This window comes from Vipera berus (assembly GCF_964194415.1).
Source record: "Vipera berus genome assembly, chromosome: 1".
In the NCBI taxonomy this organism is placed as follows: Eukaryota; Metazoa; Chordata; class Lepidosauria; order Squamata; family Viperidae; genus Vipera; species Vipera berus.
In genome coordinates, this window is record NC_138202.1 from 163,996 (window position 1) to 188,140 (window position 24,145).

The 24,145-nt window shown below is 63.3% G+C and overlaps 3 protein-coding genes across 5 annotated transcripts; 2 read left to right on the plus strand and 1 right to left on the minus strand.

Moving 5' to 3' along the window:
• Positions 1 to 1,603: 1,603 nt before the first annotated feature.
• Positions 1,604 to 10,271, minus strand: THOP1 (thimet oligopeptidase 1). Of its 3 annotated transcripts, none has more exons than XM_081314594.1 (13): positions 10,101 to 10,271; positions 9,550 to 9,747; positions 9,326 to 9,474; positions 8,794 to 8,901; positions 8,597 to 8,699; positions 7,591 to 7,751; positions 7,351 to 7,486; positions 6,560 to 6,926; positions 3,420 to 3,621; positions 3,132 to 3,318; positions 2,742 to 2,870; positions 1,997 to 2,133; positions 1,604 to 1,912 (listed from the first exon to the last, which is right to left on the minus strand). In XM_081314594.1, exons 1-13 carry the CDS (start codon positions 10,117 to 10,119, stop codon positions 1,754 to 1,756), a joined length of 2,055 nt encoding a protein of 684 aa, XP_081170720.1. In that variant the 5' UTR covers positions 10,120 to 10,271; the 3' UTR covers positions 1,604 to 1,753. The 3 variants fall into 3 exon arrangements, with proteins under 3 accessions (XP_081170720.1, XP_081170721.1, XP_081170722.1); XM_081314595.1 differs by lacking the exon at positions 10,101 to 10,271 and adding an exon at positions 9,836 to 9,910; XM_081314596.1 differs by lacking the exon at positions 2,742 to 2,870.
• Positions 10,272 to 10,299: 28 nt separating this feature from the next.
• Positions 10,300 to 18,615, plus strand: SGTA (small glutamine rich tetratricopeptide repeat co-chaperone alpha). The gene is made up of 12 exons (XM_081314597.1): positions 10,300 to 10,359; positions 10,541 to 10,674; positions 10,851 to 10,954; positions 12,256 to 12,340; positions 13,116 to 13,215; positions 13,397 to 13,501; positions 14,476 to 14,614; positions 14,721 to 14,783; positions 15,142 to 15,179; positions 15,317 to 15,406; positions 16,978 to 17,103; positions 17,396 to 18,615. The coding sequence occupies exons 2-11, from the start codon at positions 10,572 to 10,574 to the stop codon at positions 17,090 to 17,092; spliced, it is 942 nt and encodes a 313-aa protein (XP_081170723.1). The 5' UTR covers positions 10,300 to 10,359; positions 10,541 to 10,571; the 3' UTR covers positions 17,093 to 17,103; positions 17,396 to 18,615.
• A 938-nt stretch (positions 18,616 to 19,553) lies between these two features.
• SLC39A3 (solute carrier family 39 member 3) lies at positions 19,554 to 23,225 on the plus strand. The gene is made up of 2 exons (XM_081318799.1): positions 19,554 to 19,835; positions 20,918 to 23,225. Exons 1-2 carry the CDS (start codon positions 19,629 to 19,631, stop codon positions 21,653 to 21,655), a joined length of 945 nt encoding a protein of 314 aa, XP_081174925.1. The 5' UTR covers positions 19,554 to 19,628; the 3' UTR covers positions 21,656 to 23,225.
• Positions 23,226 to 24,145: the final 920 nt, after the last annotated feature.

Below are 24,145 nucleotides of genomic sequence, written 5' to 3' on the forward strand. Positions count from 1 at the left end.
TAACCCCCCCCTCCTAGCCGCTGAGATTCCATCTAAGGCAAGATGTAGCTCGGGCAAGCTTTGAGCACCTCTGCCCCAAATCCAGCCCTCTGCCCCACATCCGAGTCCCATGGCCGCCCTGGGTGAGGTCACCATCCTGTACTGGACGCAGGAAGTGGTGGTTGGGGAGCCACTGGGTCTTGTGGGAAATCGGGTGATCCAGTCCTCACGATGGTGGGTGGGAAGCTGACCTGCACTTGTGGGGGCCGACTGAGCGCAGGGAAAACCAGGCAGAGCCCCCCCCCGCAGTGCCAGTTAACACAGCAGGCGCCGTGTCCCCGTGGCACTCCAGGCCGACAGCCCCTTCTCATTCTGCAGGATCCAGTCTGGATCGCTCAGAGGGACCGGCTGCCTCCGCTTCCCGTTCTTCCCTGCCTCTCCCCAAAACAGCCGCATGAAACAAGGACTTGTGCTGGGCTTTTCTCTCCTCCTCCCGGGAATGTGACCCGTTTTGGGATGAAGAGGAAGGGCAGACGAGCCCAGCAGCCCTGCCCCCCCCCCCGAGAGTCCCGGCAGGTGGCCCATCCCTCTCCTGGCAGCTGAGCTGCCCCCAGGCAGGCCCCATCCCTTGGGAAGCCCCCCCCCCCGCTGGCCGGGGACCCTCCTGTCCTGAGCCCTAAGGGGGGGGAGCGGACAGCCCAGGACCAGCCGAGCTTGGTGTCTGCATGGCAGGCCGCTTGAACAGGAAGAGGCCAGCTCTGCCCCGGGCGGGCGAGAGGGTCCGGGAGGGAGGCCCAGGACAGGCCTGGCGCAGGAGCCTCTCTAGGCCTCCGGCCTGACCAGACAAGCGTCTCAGCCCGGGATGGGACAATTCAGCCAACCTATTTAATCATTTTAAGTAACTAAAACATTATTTTTCGTCATTCACATTTCATTCTGTCCCTCCTTTAGCATCCTTTCTTTAATGATTCTATTCCACTGTTTCTTCGATATTAGTGTCACACACACACACACACACACACACACACAAACACACAGGACTGGCTCCTGCAACAGCGCTGAGGCACCGATGACCGTCCGTCCCCCTCCCCCCCCCCATGCCCAGCAGGAGGAAACCCAGCATGTACGAGGCAGAAGCCCCGGGGACCAGTCGGTCCTAATAAGGGAAGCCCAGAAGCTGGACGACGGCCTCACGCCGAGCGCCCTGGCCAGGATCTGCCCTGCGGCCGATGGACAGGTGGGAACTGCTGGACTCAGCCAGAGGAGCTCCGGGCAGAAGGAAGATGCCAGCCCTGCAGGCTCCCCCTGCCCACCTTGGCCATTCCCAGGCCAGCAACACAGGCTGTGGGGGCCACCCCCGGCTCCCGGAAGCTCCCTGCCCCTCGGGAGAGGCTCCCTCCAACCCGTGGACCCACAGAGCCTCCTCGGGAAGCCAAGCTGCAGCTGTGTCGGGGTGGGGGCAGACCCCCGGCTCAGAGGGGCACAATCCCCGGGCACCGCAAATGCTGCCCTAACCTTCCCCCACCTGGGGTCTCCCCCGGGTAGAGCAGATACTCTCCCCAGAAGGTGCTTCCGTCCACGCCTCACCCCCCCCCTCGCCCTCCCCAGCACCGCCAGCACAGAATGAAGGTGAGCAAGCAGTTTAATAATGTTGCCCCCCACCCTGTAAAGGAGTGGGGGCCAGCTTCAATCCAAGAACACCACTAGATCTACCACGGCAGCACCACGGGAGAGGGCCATGCCCACGGCGGTCTCGCGGAGGGGCAGCAGGGGCTCAGCATGCCGAGGGCAGGGGGCCGGGGGCCACGGCCAGCCCCTTGCTCTCCAGGAAGGCGTCCTGGTTGGGGGCCCTTCCCAGGAACCGCAGCAGCATCTCCACAGCGTCCAGTGAGCCGCCGGGCCGAAGGATGCAGTTCCGGTAGTCCAGCCCCACCTGCAAAGAGCCAGACAGGTTCTTTCGGGGGGGTTCCTGCCCCTCGGCAAATGGGGCCCATTGCTGTGGGGGAAGGGTCCGTACCTTGGAGCTCATGACCCCCTCCTGCTTGAAGCGGGTGTAGAACATGTCCATGGAGTAGACCTCGCTCCAGAGGTAGCCGTAGTACTGGGCGTCGTAGCCTCCTGCTAAGTGGCCGAACGTGGCTGGCATGTTGGTGCCTGAGGGAGAGGAGGCATCAGGAGAGGGCAGCATCAGGGCCCGCTGCGGCTTGGGGGGGGAGGCGGCCGACCCCTCCACCTGAGGCTGCGCACTTGGGGGGGGGGTCTCTTAAAGCCCTTCCAGGGCCGGCTCTGAGCAACTTCCTCCGCCTGGCTCTCCCCTGGGAACCCAAGGGGCTGGATTTGGTGTTGGGGGGGCACCCAGTGAGGTCCCTCACAAACTGGACCTCCTGGCCGAAAATGCCCCCCCCCCCATGGATAAGCTTCTGCTGTGCCTCCGTGAGGACGGGCCGTCCCCAGAAAACTGGCCCGGTCCACGAAGGAAGGTGGCTGCTCCCTGCGTGGACTTTGGGGTACCCTGACGAGCGCCCCGTCTTCCATCTCCAGTTCTTAGAGGCCGGCAAGGCCTTGGCTGGCAGAGCTGCTGCTGAGGTTGGCGCTTTGCTTCCCAAGGCCAAACTCTCCTCTTGGACGTGGCCGATGCTCTGTGCTGGCAACTGCCTGCCAGCCGCCCTACTTCCCAAGCCCCCAAAGCGAGGGTCGAGAGGATGAGGAGAGGGGGGACGCTCTCAGCATGCCAGGCTGCCCGCGGCCTCCCTGCCTGCTACCTGGGCTGGCTGGGATGCCCAGGATCTCCTCGCTGAGCCGGGCGTATTCCTGCGCAGGATCCGCTTTCGTCTGCGTGTGCAGCGCCTGGTCGAGCTTGGCCAAAACGATCTGGCGCAGGTTGAAGAGCCCTGAGGAGCCCAGGGGAAGAGACGGGCGTGGGCCGCAGGGCTCCCCTCCGAGGCTCCCCAGCCGGTCCCTGCACCGCCCTGGGCCAGCAGGGGTGGGTTTGGTCCCTGCCGGGGAGGAGGCCGTGCACCGTGGGACAGGCAGACCCCATGGGGACCCTGGGAGAACCATCCCTGCAGGAGCGCGGCTCCCCCGTGAGGGTGGGCTCCTTGCCCCGGAGACCCCCTCGTCTCCCCTCCCTCGGCTGCCAGGGCGCTGCTCACCTGTGTTGGCCTGGCGGGAGCGGATCAGCTTCTCCAGCAGCTCGGAGGGGATCCGCTCACCCGTCTTGTAGTGGCTGGACATGCGCTGCAGCGGCCCCTTCTCCCACACCCAGTTCTCCAGCATCTGAGAGGGGGCCTCCACGAAGTCTCGCTCCACGTGGGTCCCGCTGAACATGGCGAAGTCGGCCTGTGGGGGGAGGGGGTTAGGACAGCCCCTCCTGGAGGGCACTCCCTGCCCCCTCCCCTTCCTTGGGGCCGGGGGGGGCTCCCCTCCGGCCCCCGCCTCACCTGGGAACACAGCTGGTGCATGACGTGGCCGAACTCGTGGAAGTAGGTCTCCACCTCGTCGTGCTGCAGCAGGGAAGGTGCCTCCTGCGTCGGCTTGGTGAAGTTGGCGACCATGGCAGCCACGGCCATCTGGCGGCTGCCGTCCGGCAACAGGCAGCCAGGCTGCAGGCCGAAGCAGGCCGCGTGCCCGTACTTGCCCTCCCTGGAGCAGAGACGGGAGTCGAAGGGGGGGTCAGGGCAGCCCAGAGCGGGCGATGGTCACTTCCAAAGGCTCAGAGTGGCGGCCCCTTTGGCCTCTGTGTGCTCCAGCCGGCAGGCCTCAATGGAGACCGGCCGGCTGCCCTTAGGCAAAGAGCCCGGAGGCAGGAAACCTTTCAAGAAGAGGCTGGACAGCCCCTCGTCTGGAACGGAGTAGTAGGGCCTCCTGCCTGAGCAGGGGGTTGGACTAGAAGACCTCCAAGGTCCCTTCCAGCTCTGATAGTTTGTTATCAGCCTGGTGGTGCAGTCGTTAAGAGTGCAGTGCTGCAGGCTACTTCTGCTGACTGCCAGCTACCTGCAGTTCGGCAGTTCAAATCTCACCGGCTCAAGGTTGGCTCGGCCTTCCGTCCTTCGGAGGTCGGTAAAATGAGGACCCCAATTCTTGGGGGGAGGGCAAACAGGCCGACTCTGTGAACCGCTTAGAGAGGGCTGCAAAGTCTAAGTGCTACTGATATTCTGTTGTTTGGATATACAGTAATTGCAGTGTGCTGATCCCCACAAAAAGCAGGTTATTCCCCATACACAACCTTTGAAAAGCTTAGTGGTTATTTCGAAAAATAAACAGAGGCCTTGAATAATATTGTTTTGTTATTTCTTATAAACTTCATGGAAACTTACAGGGGCGCTATAAAAAAATCTGCAAGAACGGCTGCGGGACTGGGGTTTGGCTGGTCTAAAGAAAAGAAGAAACGGGTGACATGAAAGCAGCATTCCAGTATTTTAGGGGCTGCCCCAAAGAAGAGGGGGGTCACGTTATTTTCCAAAGCACCAGAGGGCAGGATGAGAAACAATGGTTGGAAACTGACCAAAGAGAGAAGCAACCTGGAATTAAGGAGAAACTTCCTGACAGTGAGGAGAATTAACCAGTGGAACAGAAGTTGCCTCCAGAAATCGTGGGCGAAGAGGCTAGACAGTCACTTGTCTGAGATGGTATAGGTACCTCTCCTTGAGTGGGGGCTGGACTAGAAGACCTCCAAGATCCCTTCCAGCTCTATTCTATTCTGTTCTAAATTTGGTATCTGCATATTTTGCTCAGACCGTTTTCAGGCTCCTGCTTTTAAATAAGAACAGGTGCTGCTCTGTCTGTTGAGGCAGGAAGTGATTCCCCCCTGGGGGCCCGATCCACCCTTGTGCAAGGGGAAGATGAAGCCAGAACTTCGATGAGGTTCCTGCCGGGGATCTAGAAGGCAAAGATAATCCGCCCTCACCAGGCTGCAGAAAGTGATGGTGGCTCAAGCAACAGACGAAGTTCCTAGGCCAGCAAACCTGGAGAACAACACAGTGGCCAAAACCCATTGCACGATTTAAATCTACACTCCGACGCACACAAAAGGAAATTCAAGAGAACGACCCTACGTTTCCCACGTTGGCAAAATGACGCTTAGGATCACGCAGCACAGATTAGATCCTGACACGGAAGAAAGTGATGCCAGGTGCTCAAGCTGGCTTTAGAAAAGCCCGGGGGTGGGGTGGGGTGGGGTGGCATCCCTGCTGATGCCTGCTGGCTAATTGAGAAAGCCAGGGAATATCAGAAAGAAATCAGAATCAGCTCCACCGATTGTAGAAAGGCCTCTGTGCTGATCAGACGAAGCAGTGGGATGTTGTCAAAAAAACGGGAATTCCAGGTGGTCTAGTGAGAACCTGACAGGCAGGCCAGGAAGGCGGAGAAGCAGGAGGGGTCCAGGCTGGCCAAGGGGGAGGGGGGGAACAAGGTGACACACCCCCTCCCTTTATTTATTCAACCTGTGCGCAGAATGGGTATCAGGGACCCTGGGCTGGCAGAGGAGGGGCAGGGCCTGAAAGGCAGAGGGCGGACCCTTGGCAGCCTGCCAGCTCTGAGGAGAGGGGCCGAAGGGCTGGAGAGATGGGGGGCAGGTGAAGGCCAAACCAGGGTCAGCAGCCTCAGGATGACCCACCAGGAGGTTATCCGGGGTCAGTTCTACCGCCAGCCAGGGAGGAATCGGCCGTCAAGACACACGCCAAAGGCTGAAGGCAAAGCAGCCACGGGGGCCTTGGAGAGGCCCGGGGGCCGCTCTCCCTACGAAGAGGGTTCGATCGGGGAAGCCGGGGGGCTCCCCTCTGACCCTCCAAGGGGGCGAAGGTGGGACCCTGCAGGGGAGGAAGGGGACTGGTGGCCCTGGACGCTGGGGCCGGAGGAAGCCGGAGGGTCCCTGCACCAGCCGCCCGGAGTTCCCCCTGGGGGCATCAAGGACCCCGCCCCAAGTGTCCTCCTCCAGCCGCCTCAGGCCAAGGCCCGGCTCTGCTGGGAAAGGAGGAAGGAGAGGAGGATGAGCAACAGCCACGGGGAAGACTTGGCCACGGGGGCAACGGAGGCTCTGTCGGGAGACCTGAAAGATCAAGGCGGGGTCTGGCCCTCAAGGAAAAAAAATCCATGTGGTCGAGCAAGACTGACGATTTTGTCAATTTCTCTATTTTTCTCTTTCATTTTACGTTTGAACCCAGGAGCGCTGCAGCAAACTCACAGAGGCTCTGCGGGATATTTTAAACTCACAAGAGAAACGTGACAACATTCACCGTCTGCCAAATTCCACGCAAACCACCAGCCTAGACGTGCCACGACACGATGGCTGAGATGTTGGGGGTGACACAAATCGAAAGAATCAGGGAACCTCTGCTCCATGTGGCCACTATGCCCCCCAACCCCTGCTTCCCAGCTTCTGTATTTCAGGAAAAGGGCTTCAGACATCGCCTCACTACGCGTTTCTCCCTCCCCAGAGCAGGGCCTCAGCCGTGCCAGTGCCGTGAATTTGGAAAGGGGCAGCCAGAGCTCTGCAGGGACCCCCAACGGCCTCTGCATGGAGGGCAGCCCAGCAGCCCGGCCTTCCCGGAGCAGCCCACGTCCTACTGCCCACCAGGCTCACCGCGGGTAAAGGTCCAGGTAGAACTGGCCGAGGGTCTCTCCGGAGGCCAGGTCCTGCACGCTGTAGAGCTGGACGTCCTCGTGCCAGGCCTGGGCGTCCTCCTCCTGGTGGAAGGCCAGCCCCAGCAGCTCCTGGTAGATGCCCAGCAGGCCGGCCGTCACCACTTGCATGGGGAAGAACTCCTTCAGCAGGTTCTGGTCCACGCTGTACTGGGTCTCCTCCACCTGGTTCATGTAGTAGCGCATGTCCCAGGCGTTGATGCGCCCGTCAAAGGGCAGCGCCCGCTGCTCACACTCCCTCTGCTTCAGGCTCAGGACCACCGCCCGCTCCTTCTCGCCCAGCGGCTTCAGCTTGGCTGCCAGGTCATCTGTAGGGTGCCCAGGAAGTGAGCAGGGACTGCCCGATCGCCCGCGAGTGCCCAGGCTTGCCCCCTCCCTAATCCTCCAGCCTGGCATAGGGGAACCCCTGCCAGGGCCTTCTGGGGGGGGGCCTTTCTGGCCACTGCAGCCAAGTCTCCTTTCTGCTCAGACGACCCTCCGACCCGCAGTCACGGGCTCTTCCGAATTTCAATCTATAAGCTGTTTCCCCTTTATTCTCCCTCGCCCAGCAGACACGACCCCCGGCATTGCTGTAAGAGCTCCACGCATCCCAGGAGAAAGGAGTCCTCAATCCCTGAGTAGCCAGAAGATGCCGAGGCAGGCATGGCGCCTCGTTGCCTCGCCCCCCCGTCTCTCTGCTGACCACTCCTCACTGGCTCCCTGCAGCCCTCGCCGTCCTCTCCCTCGCCTCACCCAGGAAGGCTGCCACAGTCTTGCAGTCCTTGGCCATGTTCATCTCCAGCACGAAGGCCGCGTGCGTCTCGAACCCCAGGAGCGCCGACTTCTGGGCCCGCAGCTCCACCAGCTGCTGGAGGATCCGGCAGTTCTCCTATGTCGTTCGGGGGTGGGGAGCAAGCTCAGCCTCCAGGTGGTGGAACTCTGCCCCGCCAGTGCGCGTGCAGGGAAGGGGACCCGCCGCCCCCTCCCCCATACCTCTTTGCACCGGGAGTTGAAGCGCTCCTCCATCCGCCTACGGGTCTCGGGCACGTGGCACTTCTTCATCAAGGGAAAGTAATGGGGGTACTTGAGGCTGACCTTCAGCTTGCCGTCCTCTGCCTTCTCCAGGGAGGTCAGGAAATCCTCGGGGAGACCCCCTGGAGGGGAGAAGAGGGGGCCCTGCTAGGCGGGCTAAGCGCTGCGCAGCGCCTCCAGGCCGGGCCCAGAGACAGCCCAGAGCCGGGCCCTGGCACGCCTCCGTGATTCATGGCGAGGACCGGCCTTTTCTCACCAGGCCCGCTGAAGGCCGTGGGCGCAGTTCTTCTGTAAGCCCCCCACCTCCAGCCCCCCAGCCGTGTGACTTTGGGTCCCGACCCGTTACAGCTGGGACAGGAGAAGCGCACCGAACAGGGCTGGAGGACCCAGAGAGGCAGCCCAGCTGCACTGCCCTAAGCGTCCCCGGAGGGGCTCACAGGCAGAGGGGATGAGGCAACCTCCTGGCCCTCCTGCACTCTCTCAGGGCCAGCCAGAGGCCTGGCACGGAGGCCCTTCGCCTTTGGCTGCTTGAGCAGGGAAAAGCAGCAGGGAGGGAGGGGGGGGAGAGGAGGAAGAGATTGCAGGCCAGGAAGCAGGGCCAACCTCCCACCGGAAGCCAGAGGGAGAAGGGAGGGAGAGGAAGGATTACTGAAGTTCTGACAGAAGAGAATCTCTGTAGCTCAGGGTTCAACTGGGGCGGTGTCCTTGGTGCTCTCTCAGCTGCTTCTTGACGATGTTTCATTACCAAACCAGGGAACATCAGCAGTGCGAGACAAGATGCTCAGCTGACGTTGCCGGCTGTACCGACAAGACACGTTATGCTAAGCCTGCGAGAAGCCTTCCTTGGACTAATTCTCCTCGACAGGGCCGCGACGTGGCTCCCAGCCCTCTTTGAGGGGGAAACGTGGCACCCCAGAAGCTACGGCCGAGGGCCAGACTCCTCCCCACCATGGCAGCCAGGCCTCACCCAGCTCCTCCCTGCTAAAAGCCAGGAAAGTGGCGTCTTCGTTGAGGTTTTTGTTGAAGTCGATGCAGAGCACGCTCAGCTTCTTCTTAATCTCCTTGATTTCCTGAGAAAGCGAGGAAACGATGTGAGCAGCCCGGGGATGCCCAGCAGAGATCCCACCCCACCCCGGACTCCTGTGCCTCGGTCTGCCCGCTCACCTCCTGCACCTCCTGGGCCAAGTGGAGGCCGCTCCGTTGGCCCAGCTTGACCAGCCTTTCCAAGTAGCGCTTGGCTTCCGGCTTTAGGGAAGCACCGTCCAGCTTCTCCTGGGGAAGGAAAGGGGTCTCTGAGAGAGCAGGCGGCCTCACCCGCCCAGGGCTGCCTGGGGCTCTTCTGAGCGGCGGCCACTCTGGCCCCAAGGTGCCCGGGTCCGCAGCGCCCACTGGCGCGCTGGGCGTGAAAAAGTCCGAGTAGGAAGCAGCCAAGGGAGTCACAGGAGCCAGACTTGGGGGGGGCGCTGGGGGGCGGAGTTCGGAGCAGAGGTGCCCTCCGAGGCTCCTGCAGGTGTGGGTGCGAGGCGGGCTCTATCGCCAGAGCCTTCTCCGCTGGCCGAGGGCTCTCGACTCGCCCTCCTCGTGGCCGCACAAACCGCCCCGTCCGGTCTCGGCGGGGCGAGTCTCGGCTCCTCCCTGACCCTGCCCGAAGCCAGGCGGGGCCAGGCGGGGCGCGGAACGGAGCCGGCCGACTGACCTGCAGCCAGGTGATCCGCTGGTAGACGTCCTGCCGCATGCTGGTCTCCACGTCGAAGGCGGAGAGCTGCTTGTCCGCCTCGGTGCTGGCGGCGCGGACCTCCCGGCTGGGGGAGACGTGTTGCGGGAAATCCAGCACGTTCCGCTGCACTGCGGGGCGGGGGGGGCGCGCTCAGTCCGGGTCGGGGATCCCCCGCCGCCCCCCCCCCGCCGCCCCCCGCCCACCTGTGTACTCGCGCTCGGCGGCGGCCAGGGCGCGCAGCGTGTTCTCGCAGGAGACCTCCCGGCGCTCGAGGGCGCCCACCGCGTCGTACACCCGCCGGGTGCGGGCCACCAGCTGGGCGGCGGCGCTGCGGATCTGCTGGGCGCCCAGGTCCCATCGCAGGCGGCTCCCGCGCGGCGCCGGGCTCTCCGGGGCGCTTCCTGGGCGGGGGAGGAAGAGCGCGGCGCCGTCAGACCCCCCCGCCCCTCCCCCCTCCCCCCCCCACGGAGACCCCGGCCCCCCAGTTACCCGTCGGGGGGGCCATGCCGCCCGCTCGCTCTCGCCGGGGGGGAGGAAGCCGGGGGGGGGATCGGGGCCGCCCCCGGAGGGTGGAGCTCCCCTGCGCCCCGCCCCCAGCGCAGTGGCGGGGGGGGTTCCGTGGGCCCGGCGCTCGGAGGGGAGCTCCGCCCGTGTCCCAGACCCCCCCCCTTGCGCTCCCGCGGGCGCCGGCCCCCTCCACTCCCGCGGGCGGAAGGCGGGTCCCGCGTGTTGGCGCTCCACGAGCGAAGCGGACCTGGGTGGGCCGAGCGCATGGCGCTCCCTGCGCGCGGTACTCGGAAACGGGCTCCGTCCGACAGGGGCGGCCCCTCTGCGCTTTCCTAGCTCCGGCGGAGGGGACCGGCAGAGCGGCGGCCGGCGGAACTTCGCCCGGCGCGCAGGCGCGGCGCCCTGACCCGGCCTGCCCCGCTCGCGCCTGCGCAGTCGGCCGGAGGGCGGACAAGGGGCCGAGCACGCCCGCTGCGACGCTGGGGCCGCCGCCGCCGCCGCCGGGGGTGAGCCGGGCCGGGAGCCGCGCAGGGCGCCGGGGGCGGGGGGGGAGGGTCGGGGGGAGGGGATCCCGTGCTCGCCGGCGGGGGGGGAGGGGCGGGGAGAGGGGCGGGCCCTTCCGGGTGGCCTCCCCGCGGACCCCCCCCATCTGGACGCCTCCCGCTCCCTCCCCTCCCCCCCCCGCAGGAAGCGCCTCCGCGAGGGACCCCGGGCCAGCATGGCGGAGCAGCAGAAGCGCCTGGCCTTCGCCATCATCGAGTTCCTGCAGGAGCAGCTGCAGCACGGCGGCCTCTCCCCGGACGCCCAGGAGAGCCTGGAAGGTGGGCGGGGAGGGAGGGAGGGAGGGAGGGAGGGGGCGGCGACCCCCCCCCACACACACACCTTCCCCCTCCTCTCCTCCCCCCCTCCCCTGCAGGGGCCCGGGGGGGGGAGGGGGCTGCTGCTGCCAGCGACGCAGCCCCCCCTCTCTCTCTCTCCTTCCCCCCCCTTCCCGCAGTGGCCATCCAGTGCCTGGAGACGGCCTTCGGGGTGTCGGTGGAGGACCGGGGCCTGGCCATCTCGCAGAAGCTTCCGGATATTTTCGAAGCTGCGGCCGCCAAAGTGAGCGTCCTGGGGAGGCTCTTGGGGTCCGGGAGGGGGGAAACCTCTTCGCGCCCCTCCCTCCCGGCTGAGCGAGGGAAGACCCGGGGGGGGCCGGGGGGGCAGGGCTGACTCTGGGGCCAGACCCCGGAAAGGGGCGCTTGGCGAAACGCACCACCAGCCGGGGGGGGGGGGGTGAAGCCGGCATCCGCACCTTTCTCCCCCTGCAGGAAACTCTCCTTTCGTTCCTTGTTAGTTTCCGAGTTTGGGGCTGGCGGTTTTACTTCCCAGCACTGTTCTGTAAGGAAGCAGAGACCTGTAAGTCGACTCCTGGCCTGGCCGGAGCGGACGGTTGCTGCCTTTTGCGGGATCCGCTGCAGTCGCACGGGGTCTGCGGCATTGTAAAAGATGCCCGTCTAGGATTCTTTAAAACCTTAAGCTGTTGATTGGCTAAAATACGGCACTTCGGTTCCCCTTTTATCGCCTGTCAGCTTGCCCCAAAACCGTTTATTGGCAATTCTCAAACAAAGACTGTCCGTGAGGGTCCGTTTCCGACAGACCTAGGGATTAAATCCCAGTTTCCTTCTCTGTACGATCCGCATCGATCTTGAGGCTTTAATGCAGGAACAGCGGCTGCTTCTTGAGTAAACCTGGAACCACCCCCGTGATCCAATGGCAATTATACTGGCTTTCAAGTTGCGCCAGAGGGGATCCGGAAAACAAACTCGAGAAGAACAGGTCAAAACTCAAGGCCTGGAAGATCACGTGCACAGGCGGCCTTCTTGATTAGAGAGCTGTAATCGCTGGCTGTCTCTCCTTGTGCTAGCCTTCTGAAGTCCCTGGCAGGGATTGAGATGAAGCCGCTTCAAAGAGCGTTTACCTGGGCCAGGTTGCTCTTTGCAACGTCTTCCGGGGCACTGAAGACCATTTCTTTCTAGAAAGGCAACCGAGACCCGGGCTGGGTTCCCACCATCCGGGGGAGGAAGAGGATGGGAAGGGTGCAGGGCTGGGGCCTCTGGAGGGGGCTGGGCAACCGGCAGCTGCTGGATTAGGCCCACCCTTTCCTAACTCGGTGCCCTTCAGGGCAACAGGCGGCCATTCCCATAATCCCCGGCCAGCGTTGCCTTTGAAGGAGACTCGTACAGACCTTTGGAGGAGAAGCAGCAGCAGGGGTGACAACAGGGGAGGCCATCCCAGGCCCTACTGGCCAGAGGTTCTGGACAGCCACTCTGACCTTGCAAGTCCTGGGCTATTCAGAGTGTCCGTCACACACACACGCACACACACACACACACACAGGTGCCTTCCCTTCTTCCCAACAGGAGCCCTTGCAGAGCTGCCCCGTTGCTGAGCCCGCCCCTCCCTCCGAAGAAGATGCGGCTGAGGCTGAAAGATTGAAAACTGAAGGTGAGCCTTTGGGTGGGTGGGGTCCTTGGCACCCAGGGAGGGTGGTGCGGGCAGCAGGGCGCTCCCTCTGAGCATCCCCAGCACCTGGACGGAACATCGGGGGGGGGGGGAGGCTGGGAGGACGTCATTGTCGTGCACCAAAGAACAGGAGAGACACGCCGAGTTGCTTCAGAGCCGTTCCCTGTATTGCTCCTTGCCCAGAGGCAGAATCCTGTCCCAACTCCAGCGACTGTTTGCATCATCCTAGAATGGCTGGGGGGGAGGCCCTCCTCCGCCTCACTTCCTCCTGAGCAAATTCTCTGAGCTTCTTGCTGCTGCTTTGCCCTTTGGAGTACAAGGCCCCTCCCGGGAATCCAGGCTGCATTCCGCCCCAGTCATGCTCCCATTAAAAACTGCATGGGGGGGGGGGCAGGAGCCTCCATTGGCCTCTAATTAACTGTAGCCCGAGAAGCCACCATTGCTGAGGGAGGCTTGTCATCCGGCCCAGGCAACGTTCTCTGCCTCCCGCAATGAGGAGGGGGCCTTTCCTGCAGTACCCCTGACTGCCGAGCCAGACAAGCAAGGTCGCAAATGGAAAAGGCCCTTAGGAAGCTGAGGGGCTGGCAGCCCTGGCACAGGTGGGAGGAGGCGCCCAGGCTTGCCAGCAGCGACCCTTCAGGCGAGACCCGGCTGGGGATCCCCAGAGCAATGTTGGGAGTGCGGCTGGGGTGGGGGGGGGTCAGAATTCCCCTCTGGCGAAATTTAAGGCAGCTTCCCCCTCGTTTCTTCTTTCCAGGAAACGAGCAGATGAAAGTGGAGAACTTCAAAAGTGCCGTCTCATTCTACGGAAGAGCCATCGAACTCAACCCGGCCAACGCCGTGTATTACTGCAACCGGTGAGAGGGCTTCTGCCTCCCTTCTCCAGCAGCCCGATGCGAAGGGCTGCCTGGAAAGGGGGAGGGCGCCCGGGGAAGAGAGAAAAAAAGCCCCACCCTGGCTCGTGGGTGCCGAAGCAGCGGGGGCCGCCTAGGGCCCAGCTGGAGAGCCCCTCCCAAGGAGCTCCCTCTCCCCCCTCAGGGCCGCCGCTTACAGCAAGCTCGGAAACTACGCCGGGGCAGTGAGGGACTGCGAAGAAGCCATCCACATCGACCCCAAGTACAGCAAAGCCTACGGCCGGATGGGGTGCGTGGCTCCAGCGCTGTCCTCGGGCCTGGTGGGGGAGGGGAGAACCTGGGGCTTCAGAGGAAGAAGAAAGGCGCCTGCCCCTCCCTTCCTTCAGAGGCCGTGGGGAGTCCCTCCTTTCGTGCTGGCCGTGCGTGGGGGAACGGTGGCTTGTGGCTCCACGGGCGAAAGAGCAAAGACGACCCAGCATTTATTTATTTATTTATTTATTTAATTAGATTTGTACACCGCCCTTTCCCAAAGGACTCAGGGCGGTTTACAGGGTAATTAAAACAAATATAAAAGTTAAAAACGATTTTAAAAAAATTACAACAGTCCCTGAAAAAGTAAAAGCCCCAAATTAAAATTAAAATTAAAATTCTCAGCCTGGGCCAGAGAGCTCGAAGAGCCAGGTCTTCAGTTCCCGGCGGAATGAACGGAGGTCGGGGGCAGTCCTGAGCTCCACGGGCAGCTGGTTCCAGAGGGCAGGCGCACCCACTGAGAAGGCCCTCCCCCTGGGTGTTACCCGCCGGCAATCTTTTACCGGCGGCACCCTGAGAAGTCCCTCCCTGTGGGAGCGCACTGGACGAAGGGAACTTGATGCCGGCAGCAGGTGTTCCCTCAGATATCCCGGACCCAAGCCATTTAGGGCTTTATAGGTCATCACCAGCACCTTGAATCTCACCCGGATGAATTGGGCACAAAGCATTTCTGCCTCCCCGGAAGGGGCGTTGTCTGGCTCCGTGCCCCTTTCCTCGGGAACGGCACAGGTTGAACGCTCACACAGAGGTGGCAACCTGGATGTGTGTGGGGAGGTGTTTCCCTGTCATCCGGGTCACAGTTGTCCCGAAGGTGCTGCCTCGTGAAAAAAGCGCCCTTGGGTGGCCGTGCAGGGCCTGGTGGTGCCCCTCCCTTTCTGGGGGCCTCTTGCCTGCAGGAGAGCGGGGGGGGGGGGAGGAGGCCGCCTCCCTCATCGCTGCCCGTGTCCTCTGCAGGTTGGCCCTGTCCAGCCTCAATAAGCTCTCGGAGGCCGTCTTCTACTACCGGAAGGCACTGGAGCTGGACCCAGAGAACGAGACCTACAAGTCCAACCTGAAAGTCACCGAGCAGAAGATGAGGGAGGCTCCGAGCCCGGTGAGTGTCCGGCTGGCCGGCTAAGACCCCGGGGGGGGGGAAGCCTCTGCCCTCAGACGCCTGGCAGGGGGCTGTGCTGATGCCACCTTCCCACGTTTCCCCACAGACGGGCAGCGCCGGAGGGTTTGACCTGGCTGGGTTGCTCAACAACCCCGGCTTCATGAGCATGGTGAGCGCGGGGCCGGAGGTGGTCTTCAGCTGCCTGAGGCGGGTGCTTCAAACTGAGGACTCGGCTGAGGCTGAAGGCCGGGGAAACTGCCCGTGTGCGCCCCAGAAGAAGGGACAGTGCTCACTGTGGGGCACATTTTGGGGGGCTGCGAGGGTCAGTCAACCGGCCTCTCCGTGGCACCGGTGGCCTCAAAGGGCCACTTCTCCCAGGTGCTTCTTGCCTTGGCAGAGGATTGTGGGAAGGGTGGTTCCCCTCGTCTCGGGGGCAGCCCAGAAAGGCCGGCCAGGCTCCTGGGCTGCTCTCTGACCGGATGGTCCGGCTCCACTGAGTCAGCAACATCCCTTCCCTCCCTTCACAGGCCTCTAACCTGATGAACAACCCACAGGTGCAGCAGCTGTGAGTGTGCAGGGGGATGGTGGGCCTCCCCACCCTTCCGGAAGGATCTGCTCTGGGGAGGGGCGGTTGAACAGCCGGCCTCTCCCTGGCCACGCGACCCACACGGAGGGTCACGGATCTCCCCCTCCCTTTTGCAGGATGTCCGGGATGATCTCCAGCAGCCAGAGCCCCATGGCCGCCCCAGGAGCCAGCGCTGCCCCCCACGATCTGGCCAGCCTCATCCAAGCGTGAGTAGATGGGGCCGCTTCCTTCCCCCCCAACACCCCCCCCTTCGTTCCTTCAGGCGCAGGAAAGCAGCCGCCGGCTTGGCCCCCTTCCTTGCTCCCCTTGCCTCCTTCCCATTGTGACCCCTCCTCGCCAAGCCCCACGGGGGATTTCCCCACAGGCCACTCCTGGCCTGACGGTCAGTACGGGTCATCCTTTCCAAATGACCCCTCAGCCCATTCCTCTCCTAGCTGGTGTCCTAAAAAGGGGGGGGGGGCGGCACAGCAGAGCCCTTCCTGCCTGGCAAGTCCCAAAGAAGCTGGGGAAGCCCCCCAGCCCTCGGGTGGGACACGGGTTCCCCTGTCCTTCTGTTCGGACTCTCGTGGGCCCCTCACCCTTCCCATAATTGCAGTCCAGCTTTCCGGGAGGAGCAGATCTTCTGTTATGCCCCCCTTCCCACCCCCACCCCGGGTCTTCTGGTCCCAAGGCTGAACCAGCTCTTCCGCTGCTCCTCGTAGGACTTTGTTTCCCCTCCCCGGGCCTTGGGTCTTGCCCTTTGCTGAGCTGGCCTCTCGTTTGTTTGAATCCTGAATGCGGCCCAGTTCTTGAGCTGGGGTCCAAGCAAGGACCGGTAGAGCGGAATGGTGGCTTCCTGCGATGATGGCTTAGCAGTTACACTGCAGCTGTGGCCTGACACCCTGCCTGCCCCGTTTACGGCAACATCACTGCTGGCGCCTGTGCCGTTTGTGATCGGAGTAGCTCCCTTTGTCATGTGCCCCGAGACCTCCGATCCGTCTCTCAGGTGGAGGACGCTGTGCTTGTGTCCCTGATCCGTTTGGTTCTCTACCTTTTGCCAGATTTATCTTGCCTATCGAGGGAGCTTTGCATTTCATTCCTGCCTTCTGCAGCTGTCCACCCATTTATTTATTTATTTATTTATTTATAAATAATTTCTATACCGCCCTATTCCCGAAGGACTCAGGGTGGTTTACAGGGCAGCATAAAGTACAATATAAAAATAATATATAATTAAAATACATTAAATTAATTAAGCCCAATTAAAACAATATTTAAAAAGCTAAAACCCCTTCAGTCCAGGCCCGATAGATCGAAAAACCAGGTTTTCAGGTCCCGGCGAAATGAACGCAGATTGGGGGCGGTCCTAAGTTCCACGGGTAAATCATTCCAGAGGGCAGGCGCGCCCACAGAGAACGGTCTTCCCCTAGGAATAACCCGCCGGCATTCCTTAACCGGCGGTATCCTGAGAAGGCCCTCCCTGTGGGAGCGCACGGGACGAAGGGAGCTTGATGGCGGCAGCAGGTGTTCCCTCGGATAACCCGGACCCAAGCCATTCAGGGCTTTATAGGTCATCACCAGCACCTTGAATCTCACCCGCAGATCTAGGAAGGACTGGATTTTGTTACTTCGACAGACACCCTCTGTCTCCCGCCCGCTTAAAGAGGGGTGTTTGCAAAGTAGCTTCTAAGTAGCTTTTGAGCCAGCTCTGTGCCCACCTGGCTACTGTGCCGTCCAATAGGAACGTCCCCTGGATCACACCCACAGTCAATGGTTAACGTGACTGTTTTCTCTCCAGGGGCCAACAGTTTGCTCAGCAGATGCAGCAGCAAAATCCGGAGCTCATAGAACAGCTGCGCAGCCAGATCCGGAGCCGGACCCCCAGCGCCAGCAACGAAGAGCAGCAGGAATGAGGCAGCCACCGGTGAGGGGGTGGGGGGCATCTGTGTCTCTCTGCGAGGTACCGTGTGGATGACCTTCCTGGGCCCCCTTGCATGGCTCCTGCCAAGTGAACGGAGGCCAGGAGGGTTACGGGGGTGGGCTTACATGGGATGCTAAAGGCCGACCTCAGGGCAGGAACGCAAAGGGAAGCCTCCTTGGCGCATGGCAGCCTCTCCAAGGTGGGGGAGCCCACCCCCCTCCTCGGGAGAGACACCAGGGCAGGGGAGCCATCCACTCCTGGCCGGGAAGGGCTTATGTTCGTCTCCATCTTTCAGGACCCCGCTCCTGGCCAGGAAGACCCCCTTTGCCCCAGGGGAAGGACCAGCTGAAGAGCCTCCCAGCTGCTGCCACTGCCGGCCATTCCTGCCTTGGAAAAGCCCACAAGGAACCGGGGGGGGGGGGGGGACTGGTCCGATCTGCATGTTAGAGACTGTAGCCTCCCCACCCGCTTCCTCCCCGCCTCGCCCCTGCGTGGACTTTGCCAGGGAGCGGAGAGCTACTGACCGCAGACCAGCATCTCCCCCCACCCTGGACCCTCCAAGGCAAGCTGTGGGGAAGCGCTGGGGCCGTCAACGCCATCCATGCCTTTCCTATTGCTCAGAAGAACACACACACCCTGAGACTGTGCCCTCCTCCAGCAGGGAGAGTCACCTTTTCCAGACTGGGATTTCCTTCTCGTTACCATTGCTGGATCCCGGCAGACCGAGGCTGGATGGCCCCCCTCTTGGGGAGAGGCCCAGTTGACTGGCTGGGAGGGGCAGCTGCTGGGACTGGCACCGGTGCCCGGGGAAGAAGACGTCTCCTGTGCTTTTCAGTAGGACGTTTCTAAGGATCGTAGCTAGTCTGATGTGACTTTTCTGGGGGGGGAGCGGACTTGCTTGCTTTCTTTGGGTCGGGGCCTAGGGGGCTGGGCTGGCTAACAGGGCACTCTGTGCCCAGCATGAAGGGTGCCGGGGGGGGGGGGGGCTCGGCTGCCTGCCTGCCTGCCCGCCTGGGATTGGGCCACACCAAGCAGCTCCTTCCTTAAAGTGCCCTCCTTGTGGCCGGGACTCCCCTTGGCCTCTGGTGTCCAGAGGGCGGCTCTCGCCCCTTGAGGTGCCCCCCCCAGAGGGTTAGTTGAACCTGTTGAAACTCCCGGATCCCCTCCAGCCAGTAGGATGGACAGGAGGGCAGCCCAAGGAGCCTGGGGGAGGAGGGTCACCTGCCAGAAGCCCCCTGGAGACTGCCCCCCCCGTGTTAGCCAGGGGGCCCCTTTGCTGGCCAGAGGAGCGACAGGCCCAGGAGCCCTTCCCGTGCCCCCTTGGTCAGCCTGGGTGCGCCTGCCCCACGGCTGAACCTTGCAGGGTGCCTTTCTCACCCTGGCCTTGGCAGGGGCCACCGGCCAAAACCCAATTGTGGAATGATGGGGGGGGGGGTGCAGATGGAGATTTTAGGGCAGCAAAGCAGGTAGAGGGTGGGGTGGCCCCTTCCGGCATGGCGGGGCACAAGGAGGGGGGAGCTGCCGGGCTAGTAATTTGGGGTGGGTGGGGGGGACCTGGGGTGCTTCCAGTAAGCAAGGGGGGGGCGCTGAGGAATCGCCGTTTTGTCTCCAGCAGTGGCTTTTCTTTGATGTAGGAAATAAAACTTATTTGGACACTGGCTGGTGCCTGGAGGGCAAAGGGGGTGGGGTGGGGACCGTGACCCCCCCCCAAGCGGCTGCCTGCGGTGAGGGGGGTGGGGGCTTCTGCTCTGTGGGAGGCCAAAAGCGGGGGCGGGGCAGGGAAGTCTACCCTAGAGCTGGGGAGGGGGGGATGGGAGCGGCCCTCGGCGCCCTTTTTTTTTTTTAAATCCCATTTATATCCCGCCCTTCTCCGAAGACTCAGGGCGGCTTACAAGCTTAGCAGTAGCCTTCATTCTGTGTATATGCCTGCTTGTTAGGGCTTTCACACACACACCCAAGCGGCATTATTACAAAGTCAGCTTAATTGCCCCCAACAATCTGGGTCCTCATTTGACCTACCTGGGAAGGACGGGAGGCTGAGTCAACCTTGAGCCTGGTGGGACTCGAACCTGCTCTAATGGCAGGCAGCCGGGGTGACCTCCCAGGGCGGGCGGTGCGGGGGGGGGGGGTTTCTGTTTTCGGCCTTGGCGATCGGAGAGCTTCAGCTGGGGCCGGAGGAGGGTTTTCCGCGGGGGGCGGGGGGGCAGCGCGGAGGGTCGGTCCGTCGCCCGGAGAAGCGGCCGCTGAGCGACGGGGGGGGGGCGGCCTTCCCTCCTCCCCACGCGCGCAGAAGGCCGGCCGGGGGGGGGGGAGGGAGAGGCCCCCGGAACCTCCGCGCGGGGCCCGAGTTCCGCCGGGGAGCCTCTTCCGGCGCGCACCGTGGGCGGGGCCTGGTCTCCCGCGGCGTCGGCGGGCGGGGGAGTCGGCCGGGGCGGAGGCCGCGCGCGGGGGAGGGGGGGCGTCCCGCGACCCCCTTCGCAGAGCCTCCTGGGGGGCCTCGCCCTCCGCCCTTCCCCGGGGCGGCGGCCATGGAGGCGGCGGCGGCGAAGGCGCTGTGCCTGGTGGGCACGCTGGTGCTGATGCTGGCGGGCGCCCTGTTGCCGGTGAAGGTGCTGGAGGGGGACCCCGAGCGGGCGCAGCGGTCCCGGCGGGCCCTCGGCCTCTGCAACGCCCTGGGCGGCGGCGTCTTCCTGGCCACCTGCTTCAACGCGCTGCTCCCCGCCGTGCGCGAGAAGGTAGGGGCCGGTGGGGGTGGAAGGGGGGGGGTCCTCTGCCCCCCCCCGCTTGGCCTTTCCCCTCCCCCCACCGGCAGGGAAGGGAGGGAGGCGGGGGCGCCTCGGCTCCGCTCCCGTCGACTGTGCCGGGCTTGGTCCGCGGGTGGCCCAGCATCGCCCGCAGCCTCCCAGATAGCGTCCCCGGGGGGCGTCTCCCCTCCCGGGACGGCCTGGCTCGGGACCCCACCGGCAGCCTGGGCCTGTTGGGCTCCTCGGGTCCCCCCCCCGTCCTTTGGGGGCTTCCCTCCTCCTCCTCCCCCCCCCCGCGCTCCCCCTTCGTACTCGGGGGACGCCCCCCCCTCCGCTCGCCTCGCCGCAGTTGGGACTCCCCGGCGTCGGTTCTGGGAAACCCCCCAGGCTCCCGGGATCCCGAGGAGATCCCTTCTCTCCGCTTGTGGGAACGGGCTCTCCCGGGACCCGCTTTGCGCTTCTGGCAGTTTCTCCTCCTGCCTGGTCCTGATCTCCGCGGCCACGTCTTCCCAACGGGCCCTAGGCTGAGCCAGGAGACCCCCGCCCGCCTCTTCTGGCAACGGTCACAGGGCCCGGTGGGGGGGAATTGGAGGGTCTCTGCCGCCGCGGCTGAGTTGCTTTTCCACTTGGTGCCCCCCCCCGCTGCGCTTCTCCCCTCCGTTGTGTCGGCCCTTGGGGGCCTGCAACCCGGCTCCCCCCCCTCCCCGAGTTTCCCCCTTCAACCGGGACATTCCAGCAGGTTAAGATCAGACCCAGGTGAACAGACCCCTTCTTCAGCCTTGTAGAGAATGAATTGGGGGGACTTTTACGAGCACCCATCTTCTGCTCCCCATACCCACCCCTTTCAACTCTTTGTGTTTCCCAAGCACGCCAATTTTAGTGGCCGTTGGCCTCCTGTGCTCCCGCCCTCCTTAAGGTTTCTGCAGAGCCCAAAGCGTGGAGAGGGAGGGGTCAGGAGCAGTTCTGGATGCAGGCACCCCCGCACACGTACCCCTCTCCCTCCCCCCCAAGAGGGCTGTGGAGGTCTCGGCAGGTGAGCAGAGTTCGGATCCTCGGCTCCTTCTGTCTTGCAGCTCCAGGAGGTTTTGAAACTTGGGAATGTGACCACAGATTACCCTCTGGCTGAGACCATCATGATGGTGGGCTTCTTCCTGACCGTCTTTGTGGAGCAGGTGGTCTTGACCTTCCGGAAGGAGAAGCCCTCCTTCATTGACCTGGAGACCTTCAATGCCGGCTCCGACATGGGCAGCGACTCCGAGTACGAGAGCCCCTTCATCGAGCCTTCCTGGGGCCACGGCCAGCAGCCCGACCACCGCGGCCGCCACAGCCACGGGCTGCCCATCTGCGAGCTCTCACGCTCCAGCCCCCTGCGGCTATTCAGCCTGGTCTTTGCGCTGTCTGCCCACTCCATTTTTGAGGGCCTGGCCCTGGGCCTGCAGGAGGAGGGCGACAGGGTCCTGAGCCTCTTCCTGGGGGTGGCCATCCACGAGACGCTCGTGGCCGTGGCCCTGGGAGTCAACATGGCCAAAACTGGGCTGAGGATCAAGGAGGCGTCCAAGCTGGCTGCCGCCGTCAGCCTGATGATCCCCCTGGGCATTGGCATCGGCATGGGCATCGAGAGCGCCCAAAACGTGGCCAGCAGCGTGGCCTCGGTGATCCTGCAGGGAGTGGCTGGGGGCACCTTCCTCTTCGTCACCTTCTTTGAGATCCTGGCCAAGGAGCTGGAGGACAAGAGTGACCGCCTGCTCAAAGTGCTCTTCCTGGTCCTGGGTTACGCGCTCCTGGCAGGGCTGGTCTTCTTCAAGTGGTGAGGGATGGGCCGGGACCCTCCCACGCAGGGCAGGAGGAGAGCCAGGCAGCGGTGGCACCCGGAGGCCCACTGCCCTGAGGGCCGGGCTCTTCCCCGCCCATCTCACCACACTCCTGGGCGGAAGAGGGGGTCTAGGGGGCGAAGGCGGTAGCCCCCAAGAGATGGAAGACAACCCGGCATCGCACTGAGCGGAGCCACCTTGCCCTCAGGCACAAGCGGTGGATTGGGGGGAGGCTCTGAGGATAGGGCAGGTCTCCTGGCCCCCACCCCACGTCCCTCTCGGGGAAGCCTCTGCCTTGGCTCTGCTTTGGGGAGGCGCTGCCGGTTTGCTTCCTAAAAGTTGCTCTCCTCCCGCCCGGAGGTTATTTTGCACCTGGAGATGTCCAGGCTTCGGCCGCCCCGTGGGGGGATTTTCTTGTGATTTTGGTTTGGACCAACCCTGGGAATCCAGAAGGGGGCTGTGCGTCTTGCCGCCCCCCAGGCCAGGTGTCCAAGCAGAGGCCCTGCCCTTCAGCGTTGCTCTCGGCTCTTCCAAGGAGGCCCTCGGCTCCAGGACGGCCCAGAGGCCAGGCGTCTGCTAACCCACCCCAGGAGACTTTTCCTTTATGCGACTCGGAAGCTCCTCCTCCTCCTCCTCTGATGCTGCGTGTGAAGGTGAGATTGAGAGAGTCTCCTCCGCTGGGCCGGGTCTGAGCAAGCTGCTTGAGGAGCGAAGACTTCCAGGTGCATCCGGGCAGCTTTGGGGTCCTCGGGATGTGGCAGGGCTGAAACGCCTGCCGGCAGAGTGGCTGCTCCCTGCCCCAGGCCCATCGGCAGCAGAGCCCACAAGAACCACCTGCCTCGATGGGCCCGTCTCCTTCGCGGGCAGACAGCCGAGGCCAGGCAGGGTGGCAGCTTCTGCTGGCAGAAAGTTGGCCCTGTTGCCTTCTTTGTCAAGGCAAGGCCGAACGGGTGCCTGGCCTGCCCCTCCTGCTTCCGCAGCAAAGAGGCACTCCTGACGCCTGCCTGCGGGGGCTCCGCTCAGGGACCGCCTCTCACGCCCCACCCCAGCCATTGTCACCCCAAGGATGGGCCTCCCTCCCTCCCCCTTGGGCTCCAGAGAGCGGGTCCCATCCTGACCGAGGCAAAGCAGAGCTGGACCTTCTGCCCCACCAGACATAGGGTCCTGGCACCAGGAGCTTGTATGTGCGTGGGGGGAGGGGTGATGGAAGACCACCCACCACTCCTGCCAATCATTTGGCTGAGAGGATGCAGTTGCAGGGCGGGGGGCGGGGGAGGCAGCTGGGACCCAAAATAGCACCACTGGCTGGCTGGGAACAAGTGGTGATATTCCTCCCCACATGTGGCATCACCTGGCTGCTGGCAAGTCTTCCTCGGGCCCTCGAAGCTGGCAGTGTGTGTGTGGTCTGCCTGTGGGCTTGTGTGTGCGCACGCATTATTTATTGCATTCCTGCTCTGGGACAGGATCAGACCCATCATCTTGGTGGGTTGTTTTGTTACCCTTACATTAATCTCCATTGTGCTAAGATGGCCAGCCTTTGTGGGCTGAAATAAATCTCCTTTATTGCCCCTTTTGTGACTCCGTCTATTTGTAGGCAAACCAAGCCACTTTGGGGGAGCCACTGCCCTCCTTTTCTGTGGACAAAAGGCCATCCGGAGCCTCACAAGAAGCCTCTCACCTGGGCAGGAGGTGGCCAGACGTGGACGATGGATCGTGAGGGGCGGGCAGAGAGAAACAGCCTAGTTTGCTCCTCTGCGGCTCTCTCCTCTCCTGGCCCTCCGCTTCCTGACTCCTGGATGGGCTTTCCCGGCTTGGAAGAGGCCGTCCTCTCCCGCCTCGTCCCTCATTCTTAAGGTGGAGGTCCTGCTCCTCCCCACTTCCTGGAGGGAGCTGTGGGCTAGCTCTGCCCAGACTTAGGGGGGCTCAGTTCCCTGCCTGGCATTGCCACCCTTTGCAGCTTTGCTCTCTCTGGGGAACTGCTTCCTGTGTCCCCCCCGCCTCCTGCCCCTCTGCCTTCTGCTGGCCTTTTTGAATGGCCATGTCCAGGCTTCGGGGTCTCTTCCAGTGTCTCCCTGGGCTGTGTGATGCGTTGGGAGAGGATTCAGCCCTCTGCGCTTGGCAACTGGCGAAGCTTGGAGTGAGGGGGCATTCTGCAGACAAGGGCCTGGCTGACCTCTCCTTCTTGAAGAGGCCCCGAGTAGTGTGGGCCTCTGGTGGAGATTCCTTGCAGAGGCCTCCCTTCCCTTCCCCTGCCTTAGCTGGCCCGACCTGATCTGAGTTTCTTGCTGTCTCTGCCAGAGGCCTACCCACCCTTGAGCCTGCAGGAAAAGGGGTTTTGGACAACCCAGGGGGGCCCAGGAGACCCCTGTGAGGGAGAAAGCCAAGCGCCCTCTGGACCAGGGTTAGCACCGGCGTCCCAGCCATGGCAGCACTTCCCCATTCGAGGCTGTGCCCTGATTTGGGGGTTGTTGGTGGCAGCTGCGGCCAGCA